Source organism: Terrapene carolina, unplaced genomic scaffold, assembly GCF_002925995.2.
Source record: "Terrapene carolina triunguis isolate 2854851 unplaced genomic scaffold, T_m_triunguis-2.0 Scaffold62, whole genome shotgun sequence".
Taxonomy (NCBI): Eukaryota; Metazoa; Chordata; order Testudines; family Emydidae; genus Terrapene; species Terrapene triunguis.
In genome coordinates, this window is record NW_020664413.1 from 19,767,998 (window position 1) to 19,788,441 (window position 20,444).

The 20,444-nt window shown below is 40.3% G+C and overlaps 1 protein-coding gene across 1 annotated transcript in view; it reads right to left on the reverse strand.

Moving 5' to 3' along the window:
• LRP1B (LDL receptor related protein 1B) overlaps positions 1 to 20,444 on the reverse strand; it is a 1,279,381-nt gene that overhangs the window by 675,988 nt on the left and 582,949 nt on the right. Inside the window, exon 6 of the mRNA XM_026647738.1 lies at positions 19,465 to 19,722. Within this exon, the coding sequence (XP_026503523.1) occupies positions 19,465 to 19,722 (258 nt within the window). The remainder of the gene's footprint in view (positions 1 to 19,464; positions 19,723 to 20,444) is intronic.

The following is a 20,444-nucleotide window of genomic DNA, read 5'->3' on the forward strand; positions in this document are numbered from 1 at the left end:
GGGGCAGGGGTACGGAAAGAGGTAGGGCCTCATGGGGAGCAGGAGCACAGCCCCCACAATTGTCTGTCTAGCCCACCTCAGGCCCCCCACCTGGAAGAGGCTGCTGACACCACTGCTCAGGCTTAATGCAAGGGATACTTACTGGAGGCCTCTCCTCTTCAGGAGGCCATCATCCACTAGCCAGACTTCAGTCCCTTGGTCCTTTTTGTTCAGAGCTGTTTGCACAGCTTCCTTGTTTGCAGTCTACTCTCAAGTCTCTGCCTGGCACAACTACTGCTGGCCACTCTGCCAGAAACAAGCTGCTTCCCAGCCCAGCTCTTCATCTTTCAGTCCCAGATCCCAAGCCATACAGCCTTTTTCCCCATAACCAGCTCCCAGGCTGCTGTCCCACAGCTTCCAACTCTAGTCACTTCAGGGATAGGTCTAAGTACTGCTCTTTCCCAAACAGGAAGGGTAATGGGACCCTCAGGTGAGAGCATTCTGCAGTGGGAGTTAACAGTGCCTAATAAGGTGGCAAAAGGTTAATTACAATAATCTAACATGAGTAGATTCTGCTGAAGGCAGTATTACCAACCTGCAGTTTTCAAAAAAGTCAGGCCTCTGAAGGTCATGAGATGGCTTAAAAATCATGACAGTCTTAAAAAATAATAAAATCTGGGTTCTTTCCTTCTGGTTTCTGAGCCTTTAGGGTGCTCTTGTTTCTTTCAAGCTTTTCTCCATAACTGTGATGGCTGTAAACCTCATCTCCCACCCCACCCCATCCCGACAATGAAAGTTGAGATTCCAGCAGAAATTCATCAAATACTGCAAGACTCATGTGATGAATGAAGGGCAGAGGGATAGTTCCCTTTTATGGACACCCACCCAGCCAGCCAGTTAGCTATCAAATCCCTTTTAGTAATTATTCTCTACTTGCTTTACCTGTAAAGGGTAAAAAGTCTCCCGGCTTAGATAAAAGGAAGGGAGGGGGCACCTGACCAAAAGAGCCAATGGGAAGGCTAGAACTTCTTAAAATTGGGGGGAAAACTTCCCTTTTGTCTGTCTGTTGTTGTTCTCCGGAGAGAGGGGACAGAGCAGAGACATGGCTGGAACTATGCTGTAAAAAGCTTTGGCCAGGTATGGAAAATCATCAGATCATACCTAGAAACTACTCATTTGAAACCCCAGCTATGTAAGTAGATCAGGAAATGTCTAGGAAGACACAATTAGATTTATCTCTTATTTCTTTATGGCTTGTGGACTCCTCTGTGCTAACCCCAGATGCTTTTGCTTTGTTTGTAATCTTTAAGCTGGACCTAAAGAAGCTATCTTGATGCTTAATCCTTGTAATTGTTTTTTCAAACCTAGCAAAAAGCCTAAGTTGCAGATGTATTTTCTTTCTTTTTGTTTTTAATAAAATGTACCCTTTTCAAGAACAGGATTGAATTTTGGTGTCCCTAAGAGGTTTGTGCATATGTTGTTTAATTAGCTGGTGGCAACAGCTGATTTCCTTTGTTTTTCTTTCTCAGCTCTTCCCCAGAAGGGGGGGGGCAGGGGTTGAAAGGGCTTGAGGATACTCCACAGGAAGGAATTCTCAAGTGCGCCTTTCTGGGTATTCAGAAGGTTTTTGCACTTGGGTGGTGGCAGCATCTACCCATCCAAGGTCAGAAAAAGCTGTAACCTTGGGAGTGGCTAGTATTAATTTTTAGAATCCTTGCGGGCTCCCACCTTCAGCACTCAAAGTGGGGAATCAGCCTTGACAACTCACAATACAATAGTGAGAGTTCTGGCGATTGTAGTATCTGTTTTTAAGGAAAGAGACAAAAGAATGTATGTGCAAAGGGAACCAATAATTTAATTTAGGAGGAGGGCAAGAGACAGCAATTTGGAGGGTGGCTTTATATTATTGCCTTCAAATTTCGCCTCTCAAGATAGATTTTTAAATGCATCTTATTAAAAAAGACAGGTCTTCATTAAAGGAAATGAGCCTCAGTTTTTTTCCAGATCCAACAGACACCTAGCATCGATCCCACCTACTATTTAATAGTTGATACACGCTGACATGGTGGTGCAAGGAAGACTAGACAGGCATTGCCTATGCTGTGCCTCTTCTCTGGATAACCATTTGCCATAATTATCAATCCTGCATCATTTACAAACATTACTTAGGCCAGGTCTACACTAACCCCCTAATTCGAACTAAGGTACGCAACTTCAACTGAAGTTCGAAGTACCTTAGTTCGAACTTACCTCGGTCCACACGCGGCAGGCAGGCTCCCCCGTCGACTCCGCGGTACTCCTCTCGTCTAGCTGGAGTACCGCAGTCGACGGCGAGCACTTCCTGGTTCGACTTATCGCGTCCAGACAAGACGCGATAAGTCGAACCCAAAAGTTCGATCGCTCGCCGCCGAACTACCGGGTAAGTGTAGACATACCCTTAGATTAAGCAGACTCATTTATACATACTGAGCTTCTGACAAACATGCCATAAGTAACATTAAGTCAAATTTCTTTAAAACAAACAAATAAACAAAAACTGATGAGACGTATCCATCCATTTTCCTCTGAGGAATCAGCCCCAAATATCTATTCTTTTTGAGGAAACAGCTTTTCCAGAACATCACTTTGTTTCAATTTGTATTTGTAAAGAGTTTGGAAAAGTCTAATAAATCAAATTTAAACATTCTTCAGAGCTTCATGAACCTTCACCCTAAATTTCTCAAATGAAATGACATTATGCAGTGACCTTGTTCCCTGAATAACAGGGAATTTAAATTGAAAAAAAAATGGGTTATAATACATCTTAAAGGCACAATATGTATTCTGCTCAACCATACAGTCTGCTAAGAGGCACTTATTTTTAAAAACTGATTTTTTGTGGGAGGGAGAAGAGAGTTTTAGGCTAAAATGTTCAAACCAAAGAGTTTAAAGTTAGGATCCTAACCTATATTTAGGCTCCTAAATAAAAGCAGTCGGATTTTTAAAAAGTGATGAACACATGCAAGTCCTGCTGAAATGAGTTGGAGCCGCAAGCACCTTTGAAAAACGTGCTTTATATTTAGGTTCCTAAATATGGAATTAGGAAACTAATTTTAGGCACACAGACTTGAAAATTCTGAGTTTAGCCTTTAGCATCTGTATAACTGAAAGCAGAATCTGGCCAAACAAGCCAATATGCTTACTTCTGTTAACCCAGCTATAGGAGAGCAAATATCTGTATAACTGGGTTGGTTGCACAAAACTGAAGGAACGGGTGTTCTGTGCCTTACTTTCTTTAACTCTGGAGAAGCCTTACCTTTCCAAATCTTCAGAGATTGGTAAGAGGCATGCTAGTATAAAAGAACCACATCCAACAAATACAGTATGAACCTGGCATACTGTAGAAACCTGTGAAGGAGTCAATACTACTCCAAGTTTCAATTCATATCTCCATCTTCTTTGTAGAGAAATATTTGCATGGACTTAGCAGGAAAGATGTTGTCTGACCAGAAGGTGCTCAGCCATCACTGCACAGGGACCACTTTATAGCGAGGCTGCAGCTTTCTTTCACCATGGATCCCAGGGATCTGCATGCTTTAGAAGACACTTTTCCTGCCAAAGCCATCTGCCTACGAGGAGCATTCCAAGGAAGCTTAACAAGGTTCATCTCTCAGTTCCCATCAACTCTGTCACTTGGCCATGAGTTTTACAATAGGATAGCAGAATCTGGGCCTTATTTTTAAGCATATTTCTAAGTTTACTCATGCTGTGAAATGCTGTCTACCTTTCAAAAAAATCAGGTTTCTGGAATGAGCAAAATGGGTGCCATTTTCTTTTAATGCCTCATTTTTCACCTTTTTTGCCATGATGCTCTGTATATGAACTGTGTTTTACAATATAACATGTGCGGGCAGGGGGGGGAGCAGGAGGGAAGGGAGAATGCGAAACTTGCCAACACACTGAAATGAGGTAATCCCAAGGGCTAAATAATTCTGTAGGGAGTGAATTTTCTGCTGCCAATTTCATGTCAGAAACAAGTGCGAACAGTGGAAAACCAACACACCTCTAATTTCTGCTTTAGTGAGTTTCAAGTGTGTTGCCAAACGATTGTAAACTTGTAATGGGATCCTAGCAGCCTGGCATCTACGTTGAACAATAAAGGAAGATTTATAGAGGTGTAGAGCTATAACAATCTTTTTTTAAACTGCACATTCAAAAAGCTTTTTATAAATCTGTTGCGACAGTAAATCAGACCTGGTTATTTACTTCAAAGCAGTTAAATCATCCGCAGTTAATCTTAAAATTACAGCATAATTTAGCATAAATAGCTGTCTCATCAAGCATGTGGATTTAAGAGGAAGGAACTATTGAGGAGAACATGACATGGCCGTGTTAGTTTACCACAGTTGGCTATTCTAATTGCCCTTCCTCAAAGGCGGGAGAGTCTGGCCTTCCACCTTCTCATCAGAACACTGCCTTCTGTGTCATGAACATCATAAAAATTGTCTTCCTTTTTTAAAAATAATACTGCCATTTTAATGTTTTCCCATAAAGATGCCAAACAGCAGATAATTAAATTTTTAAAGATGAATAAAATATTTTAATAAAATATGGATTTACTTTTGTAGTAAAAGGTTATTAAGGAAAATGACTTAGGGGAAAAATTTAAAATATTTTAATATAGTAGGTGAGCACAGGCCTCTCAGATATGCTTCTCAAGGGATAATATAAAAGTTACTTATTATAGTCAGCTTTTTAAGAGTGAATTCACGTTTAAGGGTTTATTGTACCAGGAGAGGATCACAAAAGAGAAAACACTGATTCATAATATTTGAAGTACACTGTATTCACCCGGTTGAATCAGCATAACTAAGATATATGCCTTAATTTCACAGGCTGTATATTGAGCCCATAAACAAGCATGCCACCGTTTTTGCTCCGAGCACTGTATGGACTGGCTGATATTAAATACAAAAACTGGTGGCTACACTAGTATTAGGAATTAAAGCTTTGTTTCTTTTCCCAAAGGGAAGTATTATATTCAGTTAACTTAAACATTCTCAAAAATTAACATTTGTCTTTACTGATCAGCATTTCTCATATTTCCAAATGAAAAAAGTTATGTATTTTTCATAATGTAGATATTATGAAGAGTTATATGCATGAGTTTCTGTCTCTAACATATTAAGGCAAAAGAAAAAATGAAGAGTTCTGAGCATGAGTTACATTCTCTCTCTCTCTCTCTTTCTAACACAGTAGGCTAAAGAAGAATCAAAGACCTATAGTGCAACACTTTTCCAGTTTGCTGACACTTGAGAAAGTGTATTTTGTTGACGCACTGGTTTAGAATGCACCGGAAATCTATTCAAGAACAAATGTCAGCCTAATTTAAATCACATCTGATTGATACGATTAACAGGAATATTTTAAAAAAATCATCTTGATTATAAATAAACACACTGTATAGTCAATCAGTTAAAGTAGCTAGCTCAGTATTTCATTCACTATAAAAACAAAATCACACCAAGTGTTTTAACAGACTGAATTTATCTCTTAGGATTACTAAAGAAGGAGGATAGTTACTTTTTTATAGTTAAAACACCTTATATTATGTTTTTTTTCTAGCTCTCTCCCTTTCTCCAAAAAACAAATACAAATTGTTTCCTATAATTATCAAAGGTTTCTGGCAATAATTAAAGCCATAATCATACTGAGGTATATCTATTTCTATAATACAGAACAATTAATACTGTACTAACAGATGACTACCAAAGTGGTGTTCCTGGCAGCCACCCAAAAACATGAGATAACATACACATCTAATGTCACTAAGCTCCAAGATTCCCCACATCATGGTGTGAAATGAACAAAAACAAACAAAACTGTCTGTACCTAAAAACTGTGGACATAACTAGTTTGTGATAAAAAAAAAAAAACATGCTTATGTTACTGTTACCACACCCTCCCTCTCTCCTCTTTGTCCCACTTATTTGTTCCGTTTTGTCTTAAATTAAGATAGTAAGAAGGCATTGTCTTTTCCAGGCAGACAAATGTTTGTACACAATACTCAGGCCTAGCTGGAGCATCAAGCCACTACTATAATGCAAATAATTAATAAATAAATAAATAATAATAATAGAGGATGTTTTAGACCTATGCACCAGCTATTTCTCTTCCCCTTCCTGAAAAAAAAAATGGCCAACAGGAGCAAAATGCTTAGATGAATCTTATTTATGACTTGATTCTGCCACCCTTACATTGAAATGCATCTTATTCCACAAGCATTCCCATTGATAAGGTATTTCTCAATTTGAATAAGAGTGATAGGATCTGACCGTTAATGATTTGTTAATGCACCTATCGTAAATGGAATGCTGCCAAATATTAAACCATAGAGTGTAGGAATGTGTTGCTCCCAAATCACAGCCCACGAGAATGGCAAACTGTTCCCTTGGCAACGAGGCAGGAGTGACCTTGTCCTAGCGTCTATGTTTGGAAAACTTATTGGCAACCTGACATCACCCTTGCAGCTGGTGTTCACGCGCTCAAGAGATGGGTTTGTAATCTCATGTGCATGTATACTGCCTGCCTTCTGTTTGCGCAAGAATGTAACCACTAAGAACTGTTGTAAACAAAGTAAGGAGAAGAATAAAAACCCCAGGAAAAGTTTTCCTGGGAGGCTTTTTGCTTGAGGCTTTTGAAGCTCTCTAGCTGCCAGAAACCTGGTGTTCTATTTCCTTTCCTGTGTCGTCGCCACAATAGAGCCCACAATAGACCATATAAACTGTTCTATGGCAACTGTAGTTTCAGAGAAGCACAATATTTAACCCAAACCCTCTGGACTGCAGCTTCTGCACCTTGCTTTTGAAAGGTACAGTGTCTGTTCCCATACAACCCCTTTCTGATCACTTGAGTGAGACTAGTGCCAGCAGCCTTGTGGAGTTCTATCTACTTGTACATAGATGGCCCAGATCAGTGTGGCACCTTATCATCTTTGATGTGTTTATCTTCATAACAGCCCTGTGAGGTATAGAACTGCTATTATCCTCATTTTATAGATGGTGAACTGAGAAACTAGAGACTTAGGCCTGGTCTACACTAACACCCCAATTCGATCTAAGGTACGCAACTTCAGCTACGTGAATAACGTAGCTGAAGTCGACATACCTTAGTTCGAATTTACCGCGGTTCAGACGCGGTCCACACACGGCAGGCAGGCTCCCCCGTCGACTCCGCGGTACTCCTCTCGCTGACGTGGAGTACCGCAGTCGACGGCGAGCACTTCCTGGTTCGAATTATCGCGTCCACACCAGACGCGATAAATCGAACCCGGAAGTTCGATTGCCAGCCGTCGAACTACCGCGGTAGTGTAGACAAGCCCTAAGTTACTTACTCAAAGTCATACAGGCAGTCTGTGCAAGACTAGGGAATTAAACCTGGCTCTAACCACTAGACCATCCTTGCTTCCCTGCAAGCAAAGAATGCCATGGTTCTACTCCCTAGCACAGATGTGTAAGGGATATAGGAGGATACTTGCACCATCTCTCCCTCTTGCACACTCATATGGGGGCTGATCATAATCTTGCCCTATATTTGTAAGGTTTTTGACCAGTCTAATGTTAAATGCCTTATTTGGTAGGACTTCCCCTGAGTGAAACACCCAATATTAATGTTCTCTATTACTTTGAAAACATAGTGGAGCCACTGAAATGAGGTACTGTAGTAGCTCTGCGTTCCTCACCACACAATATCTTTCTAAATGGAAGCAGTAGTTTCTTGGACTGAGCCTTTTGGCCACTTTCAATGTAACAGTTTATAAAGAAATCATATTTGAACACTGCCCGCAGTAACTATATAATTTTACAAAAACTTATGAAAATGTGTGGAACTTTGTGAAAGCTAAACAGAACTGCTGTTTGTACAAGTTTGTTTGTTTGTTTGTGTTTGTTTGTTTAACATAAGAAAAAGGAAGGGCAATCTGTTGATTTGAGGCAATATAGAGTGTGGATTATAACAGGTGTACAGACTTTTACAAAACTTATATTAATGATTTAAGTTTAATCACTTTGGCCCAGATTTGTAAAGGTATTTTAGGCATTGCTCCTGTCGATGTTACAATGCCTAGCTTGTATAGGATCCTAAGTCTCATTTTCAAAAGTGACTTAGGCACTTATGTACCTTTCAGGATCTGGGCCTAACTTTGATTGGAAATCAATGGGAGTTAGGTGCCTAAACACTTGTAAGGATCTGGGCCTTAGGGCTAGATCCACAAAGGGGACTCAAGCTCAGCATTGCAATGCCTAATGTTTAGGTGCTCGGCCGCTGAATGGAATCCAGGAGCCCAGGTTCCCTATACAATTCATGGGGTGAGTCAGACACTTAAAAATGGGATTCACAGCAGCACTCAAGATGAATTGGGAGCCGCCAACATCGGCCAGGAGTCTATAACAGAGGAAAGGAGAAGGGCCTTTGGCCCAGATCCACAAAAGTATGTAGGTGCCTAACTGACCGACCAGAGGGATGCACCTATCTCTTCTTGGGATTCACAACTGTGAACCGTCTCCTAGGTGTAGGTTTAGGTGCCTAAACCAGGTCAGCCCGTTCTTGCTAGAAAGGAGACACACACACACCCTTCCTACCATATAGCACAAGGATTAGGGCACTCTCCTGGGATGAGGGCAACGTATTTCCAAATCCCTGCTCTGCCTGATTTGAAGGAAGGACTGGAACTGAGGTCTCCCATCTTCCAGGAGTGTGCCCTGACCACCAAACTATGGGTATGCTGGTATGAGTTTCTCTTGAAGCTGTTCCAAGTACGGAGTACAGCCCTGCCCAACCCTTGGGGTGCATACTCAGGTGACTAGCCCATGCTGCCGGGGCCCTCCTGCTTCTTTTAGGTGCCAGCTCAAACAGAGCTAGTGTGTGCACCTCTATCTGAGCTGGGAATCACACTGGCTGCCGTGTAGATGGACTCTTAGGCTCCTAGAGTCAATTACGCTTTGCAATACTGACCAGAGCAACACCTAAATACCTTTAAAAATCTGAGCTTTCATCTCATTTGGTCCATCTTTCCTCAAGTAGTTCAGTTAACTTTACAGGCAGCAATTTTTTTTCCATTTGAAAATAATCCTGGGGAATACTGCCAACTGGGCTGACTCAAGGAGCAACTGCTGCTTTCCTGAAAGACTCTTAAAATGAAAGTGAACTTGGGCTGAATATTTCTGAAATAAAATGGAAATAGCACTGGACTTTTTTATATTTATAAAGGAATTAGTTATGCAGATAAGATACTGGTGCATGGCCTGAAAACAAGTTGAAAAAAGGCAAAAAATACAGTCTCTGGACCCATATACGATGACAGGTATTGAAGCATTTTTCAATTAGCTAATTATTTTTGCTTATATGGTGTGACAGAGATTTTATGTAATTATGCATGGAAAGAATATTCAAACTTTATCAGCAACTCAAGGACTGTCATGGTGACTGCGTAGCCCACCATAGCATACTGCATCTGTTCTGTGACATGTTGATAAAATACAGGGTTTATAAGCAGTGACAGGAGAGCCCAACCTCCTTGCACATGCCTGCCCCACTCCCCTCATTAAATTACTTCCAAACATTAAATCACTTTGTTTCCAAACCAACCGAGAAAATTACACAGCTTAAAACTGACTTTGCCAAAAATGATTTACTCCACTGAAAAGATTTCCATTACATTGAAACTTTCCATTTCAGAATGAATGCTCCATTCATTGACATCACAAACTGTATAACCAAAAACAAGGTTTATTATGTTCAAATTGACTCACAACAAAGGAAGAGGTTTTATTATTACTATTATTTTAAAAAATCTTGACTATTATAACTGAAAGGCACCTTCAGTTATTTACTATTTTAGGGCCTAATCCAAAATCCATTGAAGTCAATGGGCATCTTTCCACTGACTTCAGTGGACTTTATCTCGGACGCTTAATGGAGTTATGTGCAATACCAGTGCTCTACATTATGGGCTACTCAGCAGTGTCCCCAATCCCAGAAGTTAAAAATATAATAAAATAAATTAAAAAATAAATTAGACCCTAAAATCATGTGATTAAAAAAATAAATCATGTTTTGTTAATCTATCTGATTTTTTAATCCCCCCTTCCCACCTCCAGTGTATGTGACAATCACAGGGTTACCAACTCTCACAGATTTATAATGACTATGGCAATTTTGGCTCTCACTAGAGCACTAAACTGGGATCAGGTCCACCATTATACTGAATCCTGTACCAACACTTAGTAAGAGACAGTCCCTGCCTGAAGAGCTTGTTATCATCTAGTGCAAAGCACAGTGGGCAGTTTGTAACATGGGAGATGAAACTCAGATTTACCAAACACATATCCTATAGGGGCTACCAAGCTGCTACTAGATGGGAACGATTATTAATCCTTGCTACACTGGGCAGGATTCAAACCTGGTGAGCCACAAGTAAAAAGCTCTAAAGTTCATCAGTAATGCCCCAAACACCCACTCCAGAGAGACAACCACCTTTGTACCTAGTGTTACATATGTTAGTTTCCCCTCAACATAATATTAAGTTTCCATGTAAAATTTCCGCTAGTTGGTTCCCATTTATTATGAAACAGGTATTCATTTGCTGACCTTCCTATCAGAATTTCACAAATCCTTTTGTCCCTCCTCTTGGGCTCCCCAGTCACCTGTATATCAGGGCTAGTCATTTCCATCACTTCTCTAAGGGCTTGTCTACACTGGCAAGTTTCTGCACAGTAAAGCAGCTTTTTGCGCTCAAACTGCAGATGTGCACACACTGCCGAGCCACTTTGCGCGCAGAAACTCTTCAGTCGCAGCGCTGCAAAAAGCCCACCTCGACGAGACTCGTAAGGCTATTTGCGCAGAGGCTCCAGCGCTCTATTGCCAGTGTAAACACTTGATTGCTTTCTGCGCTGTAATTGGCCTCTGGAGCTGTCCCATAATGCCTCACGTGACCGCTCTGCTCATTGTTTTGAACTCGGCTGCTCTGGAGACATGCGCTCCTCCCCTTTCAAAGCATCGTTTCTGACAACCCTTGTGTGCTGTGCTGATCTGCGCCTGGACACAAAGCAAACCATTAATGTGGAATGCTCGTGCTGCTGAACACAGAGGCAGGCATGTGTGTATGTGTGTGAGAGAGATTGCTGTGCAGAGAACCCAGGGAGGGAGGCAGGGGCTGATGTCAGGGTTTCCCCTCCTCCCCCGCCTCAGGACAGGTTGCTTCCTGCCGCTGTCTGAACTTACAAGACAGCATGCTGACACACTCGCTGTCCCACAAAACACACTGCCTCTTCTCCCCCTCTCCATACACACACACATTCCCTGTCACACACTCTCTCCCCCACCTTGAGTTGAAAAGCAGCTGGCAATGTAGTAGGATGCCCATGGAACAATGGGATTGGGAAACCTGCATCATGTGACGCTGTGCCTGTCCCATGAGGCATTGCAAACCCTGTGGCCAGTTGCACAGTGGGATAGCTACCACAATGCACTGCTGTCTTTGATGTTGCAAGAGCTGCCAATGTGGATCCGCTCCAGTATCACAAGGAGCACAGTGTGAACACACAGCAGCTGTTTAATTCCAGCGTTTTAATAAAAGTGGTATAACTTGTGGCACAGAAACTTGCCAGTGTAGACATACCCTAAGTTACTCTAAGTTACCTGTATACCAGGGCTTCTTAAATCCCCTTCCTTAGGGTTTTCCAGCTTCTCAACAGTGTGGTAAGCCTGGACAACAGAAGCATGTTATTTGCTACATTTCTTGCAAAAGACTATGTGGAAAAACAGGTGAGATTAGGCTTTTGTTATATTAGAAAACTAGGTTCCACTGGCAACTCTGCCTGCAGGGAACCTTTCGCAAGATCTCAGCTATCTATCAGAAGTGTGACTGATACTTATGCCTTACTGTGGAGCAGTAGTAGGCTTTGGATCATAGTAAGGGTTGTAAAGTGCACAGAAATATTAATAGCATGCAGGACTAGAATGCATGGTATTGGAGTATACACTTTAGTGCAATCTCCACTAAAGGAGCTTCTCTCTCTATCTTACTACCCCCAGATCATGTGATGGCCAGAGATTTTGGCATCACTGGAAGACTGCTACAGCAGGGGCCAAAAACAAAAATTTGCAAAGTCAGCATTATTGACTAAGTCCTGCAAACACTAAGTGGGAAAGTTACACTCACTAACACCAGTTCTCCCATTAAAATCAATAGGTTAGCTAATGGCACTAAGCCCTATGCTCAGAAGTAAACTTCTGAAATATCAAGCCTATGATAGCAGCACCTCTATTGTTAAAGACTCACAGGATCTCTATTGAAGACCTGCTGTTTAATCACATTCTGACTTAGAAATTAAATTTTCCTTTGGGCTAAAATTTGGCATGCCAGTTCCTAGTTGTGGGTTCTTCTTCCCAAAGTTAGAAAGAAATTAGATTGTCATATTTTTACTACAAAGGAAGCAAACAAAGGATGTCTTGGGAGTATCAGATATTTTTCTCATGGTCATCCTTCTTCCTTATGAAAAAGGTTTTGGAGAAAACAAACACCTGTCAGGGATGATATAGGCATACTTGATCCTTCCTCAGAACAGGGAGATGGGCAAGCTGGCGTATCCAGGTCACTTCCAGCCCTACATTTCTATGATTCTATAAAAACTAGAAATTTGGCAGCTATTCTTTTATTAGTTCTACTGCATCCTTTTTGGAATTATCAAAATATTTTGCTAAAGTGTAGCATGATGGAGTTGTCTTCTGGCACTAGACTCCTATCACCACCTGTTTGGACACTTATAAAGGCTTTCAAAGAGTATTTTAGGAGGTGGAGGAATTTTTTTTAAGGTCCTGATCCAAGATCCATTGAAGTGAATGGAAAGGATACCATTGACTTCAATAGGCTTTGGATCAGGCCTTAAGGTTTTAGCACTTATTTGTAATAAGGAAATATTTGCAGTAATAAATTAGTGTTGATAAATAAGTGTTAAATTTGCTGTCAGTTAGTTTAATTGACATGGAGTTGATTGTGGGAATTTCCCTAAATTGGCCTTGTGAAAGAACAGCTCAGCTTGGAAAGAGCAGAGATAGATCTCTATAAAACAGTCAGGGAATTTATAAGTAAAAATCAAGACAAGCCTTAGTAGAAGAATGAAAGAAAAATGTCCACAGTTTGGCGGTGATTGTTTTCACTAGTAAATTATTTATCATACATTTTAACTTCAGTTTAGAATAGCAGGAGAGAGTGTTTAAAAATAATTAAAAATCAAACCAGGCCTCAAATTTGTAGTATGCTATAGTCCACACAGAACTGACCTAGTGAGGGAGGACATGAGCTTCCCTAAGAAGAGAAGATCATACAAGAACCTGAAGGCTGTGGCCCAGAGAGGATGAAGGACTTTGGGGAACTGCTGTAACCAAGAAAGTTACTCAGACATGAGAGGGGAGGATTGTGGCCCTATTAATTTAGGATTCTGTTTTGATCTGTTTCATTACCCTTTCATTATCCTGGAATGAGTGATTTTTTCAGTTTGGCCAGAAAGCAAGATAAATTATCTGTCTTGGATTGTGATTAGTGGGGAAACTGAGGCACGACTGTATGCTAAACAGAGAGAGGTAAGAAACTGCTACACAAGCGTTGTGGCCCTATTGGAAATGTTTGGGCTGTTGAAGGTTGTGATTGTCCTTGTTTGGAGTTTGGTTGTTAGGGTAGCGTCAGCTGGTGGTCAGGACTTAGGCCCTCCCACTCAACTGGATTCCAGCCCACGGCCCTTTGAGAGTTATCAGTGATCTGACAGTCAGAGGCTGCTTAAGGCTGCCCTCCCTATCACCTCCCCTCTGATTGTTCCAAGGTCGCCATTTGGGTCTAGGTGGCGTGAAGGCACCTTCTGGCAGCTGCATATAGCACAATAGCTTTCTTACTCAACTGGATGGCAACTGCTTCCTTCTGCAGTATGGCCCAACCTCCTGGGCCAGCTTAGTTCTAGGGCTTTCCCCTGTTGGGGCAGTCCAAACAAAATAAAGAGGAATTAACAAAACTCTGAGTCCATATGAGAGGGAGAGGACAATGCTTCTCTCTCAGGCTATCCCTGTAGCAGTTCTCCCTTTCCTCAGTGAGAGACCTTTCGGCAGTTGTCATGGGAAGATATTCTGTCTTTTCCTCAGCTCTCAACTGCTGGAGCTGCAGATTGCAGGTCTGCTCTCTTCCCAGGTCTGCCACCACATGAGCTGCTCCCCTGCCTCTTCACTCCTCCTCCAGTTGGAGCAATTCCTTAACCCCTGGTTGCCATTAAAGTCCACTGAGGACTTAGCAAAGTAAGGAGAGTTCAGCTTTTAGATAGAACCTGGCTTTAAAGAACAGTATGACGGAATATCATGTAAAATCTGGAAAAAGCCAACTTAGTGTATGTGAATTTCAAAGACTTAAGTAAATACATATAGTATTTGGGAAGGCCTGTATGTAATCAGAATCTTATACCTTAACATTTATTTGTTTTTCCCTCCTTTAATTCCACACTAGAAAAATGCTACTATTTCTTTGGGTTTTTTTGTTCATGTACTTTTTACATTAAATTAATCTTATAACTGGTAATAATAAAAACACATTTGTAAAATGTTCAGTAGAGTCTCACATTTCAGATCCCCACCAAACTATCTATTAGTTTTAGATGTTGATAGCATGCACAATTATTCTATTTTACAAAATCTTGCTAACAAAACTCAAAACACTGATATATTTTACAAGCAGAATAATCTAATCAAAGAGTATTTTATATATTAAAATGTTGCAGATATATGATGGTTCTCAGACTGTTATGCCTGTTTTGAGATAAATTTACATGGAACAACTTGCAAAAAAGTGCTGACCGCAGCAAAAAGCGTAATGTTATTTTCATTTATCATTTACAAAACCTTCTTCTGTACTTGGAAATGTTTGGCCTTCCTTTACACTTCTCTACAGTTGCAAGAGTCATGCTGTCGTAGAGATGAAGGAAGAGGGAAAGAAATTGCAGGCCAACTCTGAGAGATGCCATTGGTAAGGAGGAGTGTTTTTACACACACACACACACACACACACACACTTCGAGAATGAGCCTATCACTGTACCTCTATCTCTCATTATGCTTTTTTTCTGCTAGGTTAATCTTAATTCTGTCTACCATCAGAATTTTTTCCCCATGTAAGTACTTGAAAATAGCCACAAAGGCCAGCACTACTTAGTTACAGGGTTTTATTCAGAGAACATACCTGTTGGAGAAAGGATGTAGTTGTTGAGGGAGAGGAAGAGGTCTGAAGTGGTATTTTGTGATTTGGGATGGAAAACCAGGTTGCTAACTTTCACAGGCCCGGAGACTGGAGTTCAAAATGTGGAGGGTTGACTGAAATTCCCCTCTCCTGTCAGTGCTGATGGATCAAGTGGGGGCTGCGTGCTTCCAGCCAGATGGAACCGGCTGAGAGATAGAGTTCTTATGGAAGTCTTCATAGATTTTAAGGCCAGAAGGGTCCATTGTGAAATCTAGTCTGACCTTTTGTGTAACACAGGCGCAAAACCCTCATAAAATAATTTCTGTATCAAGCCTATCGATTCATTTTGAGATATAGAATATAATTTCTCAAGATATCCTGCCTTGATGGATAATCCACCATGTCCCTTGGAAAATTGTTCCAATGGTTAATTACCCTCACAGTTAAAAAATTGCTCCACATTTATAGTCTGAATTTGTCTAGCTTCAGTTTCAAGCCATCAAATCTCACTATGTTTTTTTTTCTGTTAGATTAAAGAACTGTCTGCTACAAGAATTTCCCCCCATGTAGGTAGGTACTTACAGACTGTGAACAAGTCACCTTTTAACTTTCTCATCAATAAACCACATGTCTGAATCTCTTGCTATAAGCAAATTTTCCAGAATAATTCTTGTAGCTCTTTTCTGAACTTTTTCAAGTTGTCAACATTCTTTTTGAAGTGTTGACACTAGAACTGGAGACAGTATTCTATAAACTGTCTTACTAATGCCATACAGAGGTATTACCACCTCCCTACTCCTGCTTGATATTTTCCTGCTTATATATCCAAGGATTGTGTTCACACTATTAGGTACAGCATCCCACCGGGAAATCATGCTATGACCCCTAAGTCCTTTTCCTGCTTTTCAGAATATAGTCTTCCAACTTATAAATGTTCCCTCGCTCTTTGGACTGGATCCACAAAGAGGACTTAGGCTCAGCATCGCAATGCCTAACTATAGGTGCTCTGCTGCCTAATGGAATCTACAGAATTAGGCTCCCAATACAATATATGGGCACCTCAGAATGGTGATCCACAGCCACTGATCTGAGCATGGAGCTGCCTTGGCTAACGACTAGGAAATTCCAAGGAAAGTGGAATATCCTACACCATGCCCTTGTATGAAAGTTATGCACCTAAGTCCTTTTTCACAAGAAAAACAAAAAACTCACACACATAGTGACAGTGCCTCCTTTCAACTGTTAGCCCAGTGGTTAGCACACTCCCCCAGGATGTGGGAGGCCCAGGTGCCATTCTACCCTCTGCCTGATTTGGAGCACGGATTTGAAGCCACGTCTTCTATCTCTTAGGAAAGTGCCTTAACCACTATACTATGGAATATTCCAGGATGGGTCTGTCTTTCAATCTCTCTTATTGAAACTGTTCTATTCTTTGTAACTAATTAAACAGTCATTGGAACAGAGACTTGAACTTAAGTCTCCCAAATCCCAGAGGAGTACCCTAACAACTGGGCTATGGAGTCACTCTCTCTCTCTTTCTTTGGTCCCATGATTATTCAATTACTTATAAAAAATGGAACAGCTTCAACAGGAGTCACTAAGAGAAACCCATCCCAGAATATTCCATAGCCTAGTGGCAGGTAAATGCTTAAGTGTCTAAGATTCCTTTGATCTACCCCTTTGTTCCTCACAGACTCTAAGGCCAGAAGGGACCTTCATGATCATCTAATCTGGTCTCCTGCACATAACCTCATCCACCCATTCCTGCAGTGGGCCCATAACTCTGGCTGAGTTACTTAAATACTCAAATCTTGATTTAAAGACTTCAAGTTACAGAGAATCCTCAATGTGGGATCTTGCATTTGGCTTTGTTAAGAAGCATATTATTCAAATGAGCCCATCTCACCAAGCAATTCAGGTCAATCCATATAACTATCCCCATCATTATTTATCATTCCACCAATTTTTGTGTCATATGTACACTTTACCATCACTGATTTTATGTTTTCCTCCAGATCATTGGTAAAGATATTGAATAGTGTTTAGTCACAAACAGATACCTTGCAAGATTGGGATAAAGAAGCACTGCAAGGGCAGTATTTTTCTTTGTTTTCTGTACAAAGACTTCACAGGGGTGGCCCTTTGTTCTTGTTGTGCCTGTTATTGGGTAAAACACCAAATAAGAGAAACTAAGGGAATATCTTTCCATGGTAGGGAGACTACTGTTCATTTTTATTTGAAGAATTCTATGGGTATGACCATTTGTTAGACTTGGCTGACACAGGAACATGCCGAATCAGGTGTTCTTTATTGGTTGTCAAATGAAACTTAATTAATTTATATTAAGTAAACACTGCAAAATGAGAAAAATTGTGTGTATGAGAGAGAGAGAGAGAGAGAGAGAGAGAGAGAGAGAGATGCTAAAATTTAATTTTCCAGAGGCTGTGGATTGTAGCCATCAGAGGGCCTATTCTCCCCTGTAGGATACAGTTTCAGGTAACTCCAAGCGGAATTTAGTGCCTCTTGAGATTGGCCTGATTAGAAGCACCAGGTGGATTACTTTTATCCGTCCAATGAGGCAGGGAATGAGACTACAGTATAGTTATCTAAGTCAAGATTAAACTAAAAGTTGGAACAAATCTTTGTAGCATACTCCATAGCCAGGGAAATATCAATTCAAAAGTAATTAGACCAAACAGTTAGATGTAAAGATTCAGAAAAAAATATATAGAGTCCACAGACTGGTGTGAAAATACAGTGCCTACGAAAACTGATTAGCTCACTGATTTGAGCCACTATGTTTATTTCCCAATCATAGTTCAACCCTGATTCTTAAAACAGATGTGCTAATGCAGACACTGCAGCATTCGGACTGTTAAGTCTTTCTATGCATAGGGAGCACAGACGGGAATTGGGGAAGACCCAAATAGTGCATTGAGACTGTGCCTTGATGATGGAGTTTAGAGGATGAGGGGACACACTGTTAATTATAAACCATTAATTTTGTGAAGAACCCTAGCTAATTCCTTTCATTTTATGCAATAAAAAAAACAAAAAAGATATTTAGGAAGTGCCCACTCCAGTCCCACTGACAAGAAAATTGGGACTTTGTAGTGAAAATATAAAGAACTGTGAAAAATACACAATGGAAGTCCAAGTAAAATAAGAACATGTCAAAAATACAAAGTAGCCTTAGTATCTGAGGGGAAATGTAGGATCACTCAGAAGGGCAGACAGTGGCGAAAGTAGTAAATTCCTCTGACTAAAAAAAAGTTCTTGATTTTCAAAGTAGTAAAGGATGGGCATGGATGGATGTGTAAGAGGGATCAAGTTCCTTATGCCATAGGCATACATTGAAAAAGGTATTTTTCTTGGTGATCTGAATAGTAGTTGTGAAATTGCCTAAGTGCAGAAATTCATCATTAGGACCTGTAGCCATATTTTGCAGTTGGCCCCATCTCCATTATAGTCCCAATCAAACCCTGGGTCCGAACACGCCCAGACTTGGTGGTGAAGGGGTTTAAAATCTAGATCAGAATTGTCTGGCTCAGGTCCATCTCTACTTAAGAGAGGACTGAGTAGGGTTTTCAGAAAAAGAGGGCAAAATGATGGAGATTCCAATTCAGAGGCATTCTAAAGTTTAGCATTGCACAATCTTTCTACGCTAGTTAAACTGCACAGAGGGATAACTCATCATGAGGGCGACTCTAAATCTTCCTCGTGCAAAAGTGAGAAATTTCCAGTAAATTAGGAAATATTACAAGTGTTTGAAAGTAATGATCTACTAATCTACAATAAATGTGACAATTATATGCACATGTTGTTAATTAGCATCTTATCATTTATCTGGAAGTAAACAATCATTTTCAACAAATTTTATCTATCAACACATTTCAGAAAAAAAGGCATTTTCAAGTTTCTTCTTCCTTTGTAATGCCTTTGTTTTTTTGTAATATCATACCGATCACACAGTGCAGTTAGACTCTGTGAAAACTCTCAGCTTTTTTCAAGCCTCTGTGTCTATGCGTTAGAGAGGGAAACAGCAACAAAGCAGAAAAATGCTTCTGTGCCTTTCAATGTTTAATGCCTCTGCAGAGCAACAGAATATCTTGAAATATCAGCAACACTAACCACCAAAATAACAGTTTTTAAGTCTGCAAGCAAAGTTTGCTAGAAAGACAGGTATTTTATACTATTTTGCTAATGGAATCCCACTAACAAAATTAAAATACTTACTGTGAAGATACTGAGCAATGTTTATTATCCATTCATCTGTTAATCTCCCAGATTTTGATATCTTGGTACATTTCAGCTGACTTGAAGATTCTCTCGATTCAATCCAACAAATTATGTCCTTATTGTATATAAAATCCAGTGTATTAATTCCATTTCCTTTCACTGAGTTTGGAGTAGAAACTTGACTTCCATTAAGATATAATACATCAATAGTTTCAGAGCTTGCAATCAGAAGAATTGGAGGTCTATCACTGGGCTCTAAAAAAAAATGAGCAAAAAGTTTAGTTGACAGATCATCCTATTACCATCTTTCCAAAAACATGTAGCATTTATGTTACCTTAGCTCTATATTTTAAAAAAATATTTAAATGTAATGCACTGATTTTTTGGGGGGGTAGGGGGGCCTGAGAATGCACCACAGTAATTGAGTTTACCACTCGGTAATATTTAATCTCGATGTTTCTTAACATTCACTCCGTTTTTGTTATGAATCTGTATTGCACCTAGCACAGTGGGATCCTTATCCATGACTAGGGCTCCTAGGTGCTACAGAAATACAAAGAAAGAAAGAAAGAAAGAAAGAAAGAAAGAAAGAAAGAAAGAAAGATGATGATGTCGTCGTCCAAATTTACCACAAAGTATATTCAATGGAATCACTTAAAAGCAACAATGATGCTAATCTTTCTAGATAGCTCTCTATCTGACCTGGGAATCTTCACGAGCATTAGTATATATAATGTTCATGTTCAGTATGAAACAGTGTATTTGGATAAGTCATTGCAAGGGAACGAAAGACTATTAGTATCAGTATTGAGAAAAATCTGACAAAAGTCTCTTCCGCTTCGCCAAAGCCCCTGCACAGAAGCAGAGTAGGATTCTGAACTGGTGCTACCTTCAATATGAGGTGGGGCCTGGCTAACATGCCCAGCATGCTGCAGTATATTGCCCGGATCTGCTAATCTGAGGGGAATAGCCAAATT